The sequence below is a fragment of the Pseudophryne corroboree genome, chromosome 6 (assembly GCF_028390025.1).
Source record: "Pseudophryne corroboree isolate aPseCor3 chromosome 6, aPseCor3.hap2, whole genome shotgun sequence".
In the NCBI taxonomy this organism is placed as follows: Eukaryota; Metazoa; Chordata; class Amphibia; order Anura; family Myobatrachidae; genus Pseudophryne; species Pseudophryne corroboree.
In genome coordinates this window covers 518,349,804-518,363,083 of record NC_086449.1, presented here as the reverse complement: position 1 = coordinate 518,363,083, position 13,280 = coordinate 518,349,804, and the positions used below count along the sequence as shown (strand labels likewise).

Genomic DNA, 13,280 nt, shown 5'->3' with positions numbered 1-13,280 from the left:
CATAATGTGTACTGGCAGCTCTGAAAGGTGACATAGGGTGAACTTAAGCACTACTGCGATTCATAAAAGAAACTAGGGCACTGCTATGGGGCATAACATTAAATAAGGCTCAATTATGGTTCATAAAATGAACTAGGGCACTATTATAGGGCGTACAATGAACAACTGCTGCAGAGAAGTGTCTCTCTAAAAGCATTGGGACGAGGGGCCCTTCAAAATGTTGCTATGGGGCTCACAAAGTTATGGCTACGCCCCTGGTCTTAGGGCACAAAACCATTGTTTTCCAATGTTAATTAAGTCAGTCTTTGGAATTATTAATATCTATGAAATATATATATATGTTCAACATAAAATTATGACAGATAAAAATTGTCAAAACACTGGGTTCTTGACACCAAAAAACCCTGTATACACTACACATCCATTTTACACTGAGATCGATGATCCAGACGGATTTAGGGATTAGTGCTGTGTTCATAGTAGACTGAACACAGGTGATAAAAAGCACTAGGATGATTCTATAGTCACTGACATACTTTAGGAGAGTGGTATTGTAGGTAAACATCAATTTGCAATCCATAGTTGTAACTAAAGATAGGTACACAGTGTGTGATACTCTCCATGAGCGATATCGCATCGTGTGTTCCCTTCTTTCCTGGGCCGCCCAACATTGTGCGTACACACTACCGCTAATGATATCACCCAGTGATGTCACGGGGCGGCCGGCCCGTACATGCAGTTTTGGACGAAATAGGCAAATTTGAGCTGCATGTACGGCCGATAGAGGGGGTCATTAAGGACCCCATGGAACCTGCATCGGCCGTCGTTTGCGGCATACACACTGTGTGATATTTTAGTCAATATCGCTCAGAAGGGGGAAAATGAGCGATATTAACTAAAATATTGCACAGTTTGTATGCACCTTAATATGTCTGTGTATGTAGTAAACAAGTGAGTGAATGTGTCACTCCAATTAGGGGCATAGAGAAAGACTACAGGTCTATGCTTGGAAAACTTTCCCTCTGTTGTCTGCCAGATGCAGTCTGTCATGTCAACACACGTCAACTGCCATCACAGACATGTAGATGTCATCAAGATTTTTCACAATGGTTCACAGTTGACAGCAGAAGCAATACATTGGATTGCATTAATCCTATTTTAGCCTTGAACTACAAAGACTTTTGAGAGATCAAGGATGGTAAAATGGAAGCAGAATGAGGTTAGGAATATCTGGAGTGTGTGTCTATGTGGAAAGAAATTGACAGCTGCATTTAGTATCCCACCTGATCTCATGAATAATTAGATGTTATAGTGAACATTGACTCCTTAAACATGTTTTTTTGTCACTTCCTCAAAGTTCACTGAGGGCATAGAAATCTTAGTTATGTATATTTATTTATATGTCTAGGCGTTGTCATTTTAACTCTGATAAAAATAGGACACAGATGTCAAAATTAAATTACCATTTTATAAATGATCATGACAAAATGACAGCCCTAGGTCATTATATTGTTACTAGCTACCAGCCCATATGACATACGAACGTAACAGTAATGTCGGCGCCTGCGGCTGTGGGCACTCCCAAATGGAGCAACACTTGATTTGGGCAGTTCCAGTGGGCGCCGGTGCGCAAAACGCTTGAATTCCCCCCATAGAGATGAGGAGCAACATTAGCCTTCTAGTATATAGGATAATCTCTTTACTCATGAAGGAGAGTGTTTTTAGAAGTAAGATACATTTCAATTTAACAGAGTTGCTTATAGAAGGTACCTTACAGATGAGCAAATTAATACATATCCCACAAGCATACCTACCCACAGTCACACTGTGTGTGTGGTACAGAATAGTTTTTGGCACCCTGAGAGGGTATGACCTATTGGGCAAGAAAGATGTCCTCAGTGAAATTCGGCATGATATCGGTAGATCTGGCATTTCTGTGTTATTATCGTTGGTTGTATATTTGTATCTGCTAGGCATCTGTACTTTTATAAAAATGGTTTGTTAGCTAAGGGCTCAAAGCCAGTAACACAAGTATACTGCCCTAGAGTGTTGGTAAATTGTCACCAAGCACCGCCTTCCTATCTGCGGTGTCTGCTTTCTCTAAGGGACATAAAGATGTTTACAAGTGTCCTTTACCTTCTCTGTACAAGATGAGATATAAGAGCCAGACCAAACTAATTTGTGGTGTTGAGGTGGTAATTTATTCGTAGACACTCATGCACCTACAGTATTTATTAATGTAGTAATTATGGTCAATCCCCCACAAAAAGAGGATTGGCACATTATTTAGTAAAGCACCTATTTAACATAAGATATCTGCAGTAGTCCGCATATTTTTGTTTGCATAAGCAGTCCCCATAGCTTTCAATGTGGGTGTAGTATGTTATGCCGGCGTTTGGGTTCTCGGCTCCCAGCCTACTGGCGCCGGGATCGTGACTGCCGGAATGCAGGCAGCGCACCATGCTATTTATTCTCCCTCCAGGGGTGTCATGGACACCCCAAGAGGGAGAATAGTTGTCGATATGTCAGCTGTCGGCAGCGCCAGGATCCCCGGGATGGTGAGCGCCGGGATCCCGACAGCCGGCATATCAATTGCCTTCCTACAATGCACATAGCCAATTTACCAAGTTCTGAAAAGTTAGCTTTGCCAAGCTGCCGTCCAAGAGCTAATGCCATAGTGGCTATAGAATACCTTTTTGTAATTATTTTGCTGGAGAGGGCTCTTCAGATTCCTCCTTGACAGCATATACTTACACGTGCAGACCAAGGGCTGCACCTAGACAACAGGTTCGCTGGGTCTGAAGCATTGGTTAATATGGCACATGGTACACTGGCACCAAGAGTGGGGGTGGAGCAGGTACTTATTACCAGGGCCCGAGCCTGTTGGACGGGCCTGGTTGATCTCCCACCAGCCCTGATGGTACATGATAGTACATATGAAATTCTAAACAATCATGTTGAGCAATTTATAAATTGTTGTGATGTGAATCTTAGGCATCGAACCCTGGGCAGTTTGAGAATGATAATGATGCCCTTTGGCAACGAGGGCATATCCCAGATACAGTGGTGTCTCATGGTCGTGTAGGAATTAACACTGACACGCCGGATGAAGCACTGGTTGTTTGTGGCAATATGAAAGTGATGGGGACAGTGATGCATCCGTCTGACAGAAGAGCAAAGAGGAACATTCAGGAGGTGAGCCTCAAGAAACAGCTGTGCCACTTTGTAGTACATTATGCTATACAAATGCAATTCAAGTGACATATAAGATGAGGCTTCTTCATCACAACAAAGCAGTGACCTGTGTGGTGCAAAAACGGAATAATGGAACAATTTAACAACAACCTCATGTTTCTATTTTATTTATATATATATATATTTATAATAGAAACATGAGGTTATTGTTAAATTGTAAAATCCAATATAATATGAGTCAACATAATTTATTGGGACAACTGTTAATAAGAAAAGAATATTATATATATATATATATATATATATATTATAGAGAGAGAGAGAGAGATTCTTTTCTAATTAACAGTTGTCCCAATACATGATGTTGACTCATATTATATTGGATTTTACATCATTCTATTGGATTCTATTTTCAGCAATGTTTTAACATAAGAAGCCTTATATTTATATGTACCATGTTACTCATTACTAACTAGTGCCAAATTAATGTAAAACATTTCTTTTTATGCAGTTTGCAAATTTATCCCACCTAACACATACCCTGAGAGTCTACTTGTAGTATTCTGATATAGCTATATATAATACAGATGTGTCCTCAGCATCAATACACATGCAGCGTAATCTAAAATAAATATAATATATATATATATATAAATATAATATATGTAATATACAGATGTCTCCTCAAGTCCTCATACATCTTTGCTACAGTTGCGCCTTTTAGCCCCTCTTGGTGAAGCAGGTCCCGTGAGACTAGGGCGCACCAGGAGACTCTGCTGATTAAATTTATATGTGACACTTGTACGATATATTTTGTGTGACTGAGTCTGTGTACGGAGCACAATGGAACTTCTACTGGAAAAAAACTGCGGCTGCTATGTTGTAGCACTTCTTAAGGTGTGTACACATGGTGAGATCCTTGTTATGCCCGATTTTGACTATGCGATTTCCCTTGAACTCCCCCCAGAGCCCAGATAGCACAGATAGCATAGATTTTGACTATCTGTACTTTCTGCAGCAGGATACATTGATTCCACAGGAATACATCGTGGTTTAGAGTGGATCTTGATCCAGAGGCACCAACAGGCTAAAGCTTTAGGCTGTCCCAGGATGCATTGGGGCCTCCCCTATAAACCCCACCTCCAGGCACTGAGAACTCAGTTTTGAGTTGGTGCCTGCAGCAGCAGGTCACCTAACAGGAGGGCTGCACTGGGCGGGGTGAAAAAGCATTTCTAAGAAGATTTCTTCAACTGGGCTGTCAGCGCTGTATGTCAGGGTGACACTTCAGCGCTGCAGCTCCATTACCTCCCAAGCGGCTACGCATACTTCCGAGGCTCTGTTCCCGGGTACTTGCAGCGGAGATGCTCCGGCTTAGGCACACAGTCACAGACCGCTCTCCTGGATCCCATGGCTGCTACGGGGAGGATGTAAGAGGGTCCCCCAGGTGGGATCCGCCATTAAATCGCGTATCATCCGCGATCTGGGGAGACAGGTCGCGGCGCAAACGTAGACACTGTCACCGAGCAGGGACCCCACTAGACCGCCAGAGTGTAAGAGTACAGGTTGGGTATACTAATGCCCCATTTAATAAGGCTCTGTAGTACAGGCGGTGGAAGTCCAGCATAGGGGAACCGGCGCTTGACCTGTAGCCCTTCCCCCAGCCCAGGGCGCCATCTCCACATAGATTTACCGCCCTGGAGCTGCCTCACACTCTCCCTCATTTCCTGACAGAGACACTGGGTGCCATCTTCTGAGCATAGCTACTACTGGTCTCTGGGATTGCAGGGCAAGGTCTCTCTTGTAAAGCCTATAAAACAGTGTTTTTCAACCACTGTGCCGTGGCACACTTGTGTGCCCTGAGCAGTCTCCAGGTCTGCCGCCATAGACGCACAGCCAGGCCCGTCAGTGTTTTGCTGCTTCTGAGGCCCTGGAACGATTAATACTGGTTGTTTATTGGTTGCTGAGCCAGTTCTAATTTTGGGCCTGGGCAGTGTTGGGCTCTTCTGGCTTTCTCAGACGTGGCTCAGGCGTTACCTATGGAGAATCTGCGACATGATGACATCCTGGGACACGCAACTGCACCATGCATCACCATTATATTTAAATGTGTCTTGGCAATATTTCAATCTTGCTCAGTGTGCCGCGAGTTGTAAAAGGTTGAAAATCCCTGCTATAAAAGGAAAGGTTTTTACAGAGACGTAAAAGGAAAGAGACTATATGCCTTTTCTGGGACACGCTTGTAAATTAATTAATTTAAAAATTAACTTTTAATTGATTTGTTTTCAAATCCTAAGCTTTGTGCGACATATAGAAGTTGAATACTAAAATAAATAGTCAATCTAGCATAAATTTGCTTGTAAAGTAGCGAAAATATCACTGATTTCATGCTACTATCTCAGTGAACACATTTATTAGGTTCTATGCCTTTGAGATTTCCGGCTCCCAGGATGCTTCCTTTGGACGCCGGGTTCTCATACCCGCTAAGGCGTGTCCCCTCCCTTGAGGAACTGCTTTACGACATCCACAATGTTTCCTGTGGAAACCAATGTATCCTGCTGCAGAAAAGGAGTGTCATGGTAGACTTACCATTGTTAACTCTCTATCTGCAAGGTACATTGGTTCCACAGGGCGCTCACCCTGACGCACCTTGCTTCTGTGGGTTTGTATGGCATTAGCCGCTGGTACCTTCTCCTGTCGTGATGATGTGGTTCTATGTGACTAACATCTGCTTCTCTCTTGCCTGCTCCTGCATTGGACTGGTTAATGAAACTGAGCTCTCAGTGCCTGGAGGCAGGGTTTATAGGGGAGGCCCAATGCATCCTGGGACAGCTTAAATCTTTAGCCTGTTGGTGCCTCTGGATCAAGATCCACTATACACCTCAATGTTTTCCTGTGGAACCAATGTATCTCGCAGAAAGAGATTTAACTATGGTAAGTCTACCATAACACTCCTTTTCGATTTTGTCTATATACGATTTTGACTAAGTGCCAATTTTGACTATACTTTGTACTAGATGGTACACTAGATAGTCAAGATTGACTTGCCTGCACAATCTATCTAGCCTTGCGATACCGACCCCACGGGAGTGTGCATTGGGATCGAATCGGTATCACAAGCTGCCTAACACCTTGGGATGTGCACTAACTTTCCTTAAGATTTTGACTATGGGGGTCATTCCGAGTTGATCACAGCCAGCAACTTTTTGCTGCTGCTGCGATCAACTAGCACACGCCTATGGGGGAGTGTATTTTGGCTTAGCAGGGCTGCAATCGCTTGTGCAGCCCTAAGCTAAAAAAAATTTCAATCAAAAGATGACTAGCACTATACCTACTTATCCTGTGCAACGATCTCTGCGATGCTGGAGCCGGCTTTGACGTCAGGCATCCACCCTCCGTTCTTCTGGACACGCCTGCGTTTTACTCACCACTCCCCGAAAACGGCTCCAAACGGACCAGATCCGCCCTGGCACGCCTTCTTCCTGTCAATCTTCTTTGCGGTCGGCTCTGCAACTGCTTCCTTTGTTAGTCGCAACGTAACCCGGCGACCCCTGTCGCTGGGCAATGACGCGCACTGCGGCCGCCGCGCATGCGCATTCCGCACCCGTTCGCACCGTAGTGATAAACCGCTGCGTGCGAATGGGTCGGAGTGACCCCCTATATAGTTAAAATCTTACAGATTTATCTCACTGTGTGTACACCCTTGTATACAGATTCAGAGACTCAGTCACACACAGATATATCAAATTAATCAGCACATTCTCCTGGTGTGTCCTAATCACACTGCATTGCAACTAAGACGCATTTTCAGAAAAAAAGTTGCCAGACACTAGCAGAGTCTCACGGACCTGTTGCGCTGAGAGGGTCTGAAAGGTGCAACTGCAGCAACGAAGTATAAGGAAACATATGTATATTACAGTTTATTTACGTCTTGTGTATTGTCATTTGAAAGCCTTATATTTGTTCTTTCCATTTTCAAATGTAGTTTTGTAGAAAGGAGGGGCTATTAGACAGTTGGGTTGATTTTTCTTTTTATATTATTATTCAGGTTGACACAATGGAGCAGCTCAGAAGAATAGCTCAGATGAGACTGGTAGAGTATGACTATAAACCTGAATTTGCAACAGCCATGGGAATAGACTGTGTTCATGAAACAGGTAACTGTTTCCTTTACCCTTCATGCTAGCTATTCACGCTAAGTTTTGTTATTTTAAAGCCAGTGTTCATATGCAAACCTGCTTCTGGGCAATATCAAGCGCAAAGCCTACTTGTATGACAGTCAGCTATTTGTTTGATAGGAGCTCTCTATCTAAAGTTCAGATTAGACTGTGGTACTGTAGGAATGCAGTGAAATTCAGTGTGAAATTGAGGTAACGCAAGGCTAGGGTTTGGGAAGACTTAACTGATTCAGGGTACAAAAACACACTGAAAAATGTGGGTGCTAAATACTAAATAGAGTAATGCAGGCAGTTATCACAACTCATCTGCCGATGTTAAGGAGGGTTGCATAGGCAAACACAGAGGGAGAGGTACGTTTGCCCAGAAACCCCCCACCCCCACCCCTCCACCTGGACAGTGGCTCAAATTATGACCACAATAGGAATAGTGTATAATGTGAATACTAGAGCTGCTACCACAACATGCAGTTTAAGGGACAGAGCAGAGCTGCTGCACATGCCAAGTGGTATCAGCTTATTCTGCCAAGTTTGCTGTGTGTGTGGATCTGAGTACTCAATCAGTACACTGGACCAGAGAGTAGCTGCCAGGAAGAAGAGAAAGACGCCTTACCATGAGGTGGGAGAATGTGTGCTTAGAAAGTGCAGTTCTGTTCCTTACTGGTTCTGTTATGCCTGTGTATTTTTTTATTATGGGATGTGTAACCTTTCCTGACCACTTATGTGATTTATAATAGTTAAATGTGTTTTATAAAGCTTATACTATAGAACATGTTAATATTGTATTCCATACACTATCCATGGTATAAAAAGACCAGGGTCTACTCTGTACTAAGTTATTCTACAGCTCCACAAGACTCCTGCACTTGCTCCAATGTTACGTAGAGTGGGAGATTGTGGATTGCATTTGGAAACCCCCCTCTAGAAAATCCTGCGTTTACACCTGGCTTGTCACCTGTAATTTCTATCTCTGGGGGTAATTCAGACCTGATCGTAGCAGCAAATTTGTTAGCAGTTGGGCAAAACCATATGCAATGCAGGTGGAGCAGATATAACATTTGCAGAGAGAGTTAGATTTGGGTGGGTTATATTGTTTCTGTGCAGGGTAAATATCAGGGACGTGCAGTCAGGGGAGGCAGGGGAGGCAGTGCCTCCCCTGTCATTAATGATTAAAATGATACAAAAAAGATACTTATGACACAGCTACTGTGTCATAAGTATATGCTTCAGCCTTTATATCATTTAAAATGTTTTTCTTTTTTGTGTAAAGATGCTTGAAATGTGTATCAGAGGCACTGCTCTCGGTGCCTCCGGTTGTCATCGTAAAAGAGCTGGAAGTGGGGGGCGGGACGAAGCATCAGGCAGTAAATGCCCATTAAAAATAGCCCTGTAAGCGGCATCTCTGGAAGTGCCTCTTTGACAGGGGCGTGCTTTCACCCCATATGAAAGCACGCCCCTGTCCCTAGAACAGATGTAATTGGGCAGTGGGCAGGGCTGTTATGCAGATGGGCCGGTCCAGCTAAGCAACACCAATTCTCCCCCTTCCCGTGGCAGCTGGCACAAGTATTAGCTACCCACACACCCCGTCCAGCTTACATGTGCGGCTGCATAATCCCCCCCCCCCCGCTCCGTCCGTCTGGCTTACAGTTGTGGCTGCCGACCCCCCCGCCCCGTCTGTCCTACAGTTGTGGCTGCCGAAATCCCCCCCCCCCCCCCCGTCCCGTCCCGTCCATCCGGCTTACAATTGTGGCTACCGACCCCCCCCCGGGCCCCGTGCGGCTTACAGTTGCGGCAGCTGAACTCCCTCACCCCCCGCCCCGTCCGGCTTAGAGTAGCCGCTGCCGAACCAACCCGCCCCGTCCCGTCCGGCTTACAGTTGCTGCTGCCGAACTCCCCCCCTTCCCCTGCCCCGTCCAGCTTACAGTAGCGGCTGCCGAACCCACCCGCCCCGTCCCGCACGGCTAACATCTGCAGCTGCCGAATCCCCCCCCCCCCCCCCCCTCGGCCATTCCCCGCTGGAGTATAAATGAGCAGCATTACCTCTTGTAAAGCCGCAGGGAGAACAGAGCTGCATGGGAGGTCCTGCCGCCGACTGGTAGATGCTAGATCCAAGTGGCCTTAAGGTGGGTACACACTGGAAGATATATCTGCCGATCAATTGATCGGCAGATATATCTATGGACGGATCGGGCAGTGTGTTGAGCATGCACACTGGCCGATCCATCGGGGACTGACGTCATGAACTGGGCGGGTGTGTACACACGCCCGCCCAGTTCAGCTGTCAATCACCGCCGCAGCATGTGTACGGGCGGTCGACCGCCCGTACACACACAGTGACGCGCCAATATATCGGTAGATATATTGGTGTCAGCTGTGCTGCAGGGCCGACGCAATACGTCTGTGAACGACGAAGTTCACAGATGTATCGGCCATACACACTGGCCGAAGGACCCGCAATATATCGGCTGTTCAAGAGAACGGCCGATATATCAGCCAGTATGTACGGGCCTTAAGGGACATTTTACGTCAGGGGGAGGAGCCACGACACAAAGGGGAGGAGCTAGGCCAGCGGGATAGTTCCTCTACTATCCGCGCCACGAACTATTACCTTTAGTAACCCGGTGGCGAGCCACCAAGCCCGAAGCGTGGCGAGCGAAGCGAGCCCGCGAGGGTACTTTTCGGGTACCCTGTTCGGCCGTAGCTCCTCCCCCTGGTGGCATGTCTCCTCCCCTAGTGATGTCAGAAGGTCCCTTCTCCAACTCCGATTTAGAACCAACCGCCGCCGACTGTCACACACACAGCGCCAGCTCAGGGGAATGTCTGTGGGCTGCAGTGATGAGGCGGCCACAGCTGCATCCAGGCATGCAGGCTGTAAAGCTGGTGCGGAGGTGCAGCATCACCAACCTCCCCAACCGGATCGCAGGCCATATCGCCCTACGTGTTCAAGCTCCCCAGGGAATAGACGAGTGTGAGCTCAGCTACCAGAGGAGCGGAACCCATTAGCTGTCCGAGTGTCCGTCCTGTGTGAGCATGAAGGAAGCAGCCGGGACTCGGGAGCTGCAAGAGGTGAGATCCTTTTCTAACTTATGCTCACCGAGTCCCTTCCACTGCCATCCTGCCCATTTCTTACCACCACTACTCCTATTCCTGCCCACCCTTCTATTACTTCCTGCCTGCCCCCTACTCTGCACTACTGTTACTCAAATCATGTCCCCAACTACTTCCATCCTTCCCCCTGCTACTACACTAAGTTGGGCCCCTGCTCCCTACTACTACTCCCAGCCTGCCCCCACTGTTCCTCACTACTACTACTCCCAGCCTGCCCCCACTGCTCCTCACAACTACTACTCCCAGCCTGCCCCCACTGCTCCTCACAACTACTGCTCCCACTCTGCTCTCACTGCTCCCACTCTGCCCTCACTGCTCCTCACTGCTCCCACTCTGCCCTCACTGCTCCTCACTACTCCCACTCTGCCCCCACTGCTCCTCACTACTGCTACTCCCACTGTGCCCCAACTGCTCCTCACTACTACTACTCCCAGTCTGCCCCCACTGCTCCTCACTACTACTACTCTCAGCCTGCCCCCACTGCTCCTCACTACTACTACTGTACTGCTCTCAACCTGGCCCCTGTTCACCACCACTACTACTGCTCCCATCCTGCCCCCTGCTCTGCACTTTTACTGCTCCCATACTGCCCTCTGCTTCCAACTAGAGTGTACAGAGCTTGTGCTCCATGCCTCACAGTACATTACCCATTCTAACTAACACCCCCGTCCTCCTGAACATACAGTACCCCTTCAGGCCAGCGGGTACATGCACTACCCACTTTACTACCTCTTCCTCCCCGATTCCAGTGACACACATTCTCCACCCTACACACTGCCCCCCTAGACACAGTATCCCCCCACAATGGGGCAGTAGCCAATAGCAGTAGCTGGCTTGGCGGCGATAGGCGTCTTCGGTGGGACTCAACGGACCTTATGGCTGCAGTGCCTCACGAGCCACTGACCTCACCGCACACCACTGGTAAATACTGGCTGCTTTATTTTTACACTGCAAGTTACATTTCAGTTTGAACACACCACACCCAAATCTAACTCTCTCTGCACATGTTATATCTGCCAACTGCTAACAAATTTTCTGCTACGATCAGTTTTGAATTACCCCCTCTATCGTTTAAACAGGCAATATGTATAAAACAAATTATTACAAATAAATTCAACTAATTTAAATTGCGAAATGCAAACTTAATCAGGATTGGCTAGTTTAAAGCAAATATATATATATATATTTATTTATTTATTTTAACTGTCATATTTGTTATGCTGTGACTACTGTCACGGAATAGTGACTTCTTAGAAAACGTATTATACTAAACAACTAGTGTTTTTATTGAAAATGTTTAATGCCAGTGGAATGCCCAGTGCTAATGCTTAACCCCTTTTTGTAGGTGTTTCTCTGAAAAGTACTTTTGCATTTTCCATTTTGTATTAATATTCAGATTTATTTAAATATAAGTAATAAGTAGGACTAATGCTTAACATTAACTTGTTATTCTTATTTTCAATTTCATCTGTCTCCGAGTGTACTTTGTATGTTTTAATATGTTTAGACTATATACATATATTCAGATGTAACAGGAATAATAGGCAATAAAAACAGGTTTTATTGTAAGATGTAAAATAAATCATATCAAAGCTTAATAACTGTGGTTTGTTAACGTTAGAAAGTTTTAAAACATGGCTTATCAAGGTTTCAAATACATAGCAATGTCTCACTGTATTAATATAACATGCAGGATTTTTTTCCCCTTCATTTAAACATTAATGCAGAAAAAGCCTGGCTTACACCAAAAACCTTTTAAATAAAAAAGTTTATTTTTTCCAACCATGAACTTAATACAAACTAGTATTTTGTACCCGTCATATGTCTGGGAAGTTGTTTGCGTGTGCACAGGCACATACACAGCACATATAACAACAACACGATTGCAAAGAAGACGCCCACCTGCTGTGATGTGTGCCACTACTATTTGCTTTGCTGTCTGAAGATCACACCAGTGAAATGTTAGCTCTTCCCACCTGCCCTGCCATGCACTCCAGATCCAGGGCTCCATTTATGTAGAACATGAAGTGGCTACCAGAAAATATCACTATATATTGCACCCTGTCAGTGCGATATATAGGAATGTTTTGCAGCCATTCATGTAAACTTATCTGTCTGGTGGCGTCTTCCGTAAACAGGAAGGAGCGCAAAGACAGACATATCATCGATAGTCTGATATGCCTTCTTCCCACTGCACAAAAGCTGGCAGTGCCTTGATAGTCTCTCAGACACCCCCTCCCCATGTGTGTCACTGAAGTGCCTAAGTGCCAGGTTATATATGTCTCCCTGTGCTTGAGAGTGTGTGTGACAACCGTGTTGGCCAATCAGAGGACAGATTTTCTCTGAATGACAACTTCTACCACTTATTGGTTGTTCTGCTATGAGGGTTGTGGAGGGGAGAGCAGTAGTCACCCACTGAGCATTATTATTATATGGATATCTAGAGATATACAGTACACACAAAAGAAATGCACAATATTACACAGACTGTATATGGTAACAATTCCAAACAGGCTGCTTTAATATAAAGAGGAAAAGAAGAGGAAAGAAACTTCAAGAAATGTTAATATAATCAGCATATGGTAATTTGTAGTCTCCTTTTAGTTGGGAAAACAATACACCGCCAGTCTTGTCCACTTATCTGAGTCTTGTCCACTTATCTGAGTCTTGTCCACTTATCTGAGTCTTGTCCACTTATAGTGTTTGAATTAGTCTGATGCTACACTGTAGTGTACTCGATTCACATACTGCCCACAGCTCACATTATGTGCATAGTTGCCTACCTTTTAAGTCTCCTCTCCGGGA

The 13,280-nt window shown here is 45.5% G+C and overlaps 1 protein-coding gene across 1 annotated transcript in view; it reads left to right on the top strand.

Annotated features, from left to right (window-relative positions):
• MYRFL (myelin regulatory factor like) overlaps positions 1-13,280 on the top strand; it is a 250,541-nt gene that overhangs the window by 75,581 nt on the left and 161,680 nt on the right. Inside the window, exons 11-12 of the mRNA XM_063927477.1 lie at positions 2,995-3,195; positions 7,241-7,349. Of these exons, the coding sequence (XP_063783547.1) occupies positions 2,995-3,195; positions 7,241-7,349 (310 nt within the window). The remainder of the gene's footprint in view (positions 1-2,994; positions 3,196-7,240; positions 7,350-13,280) is intronic.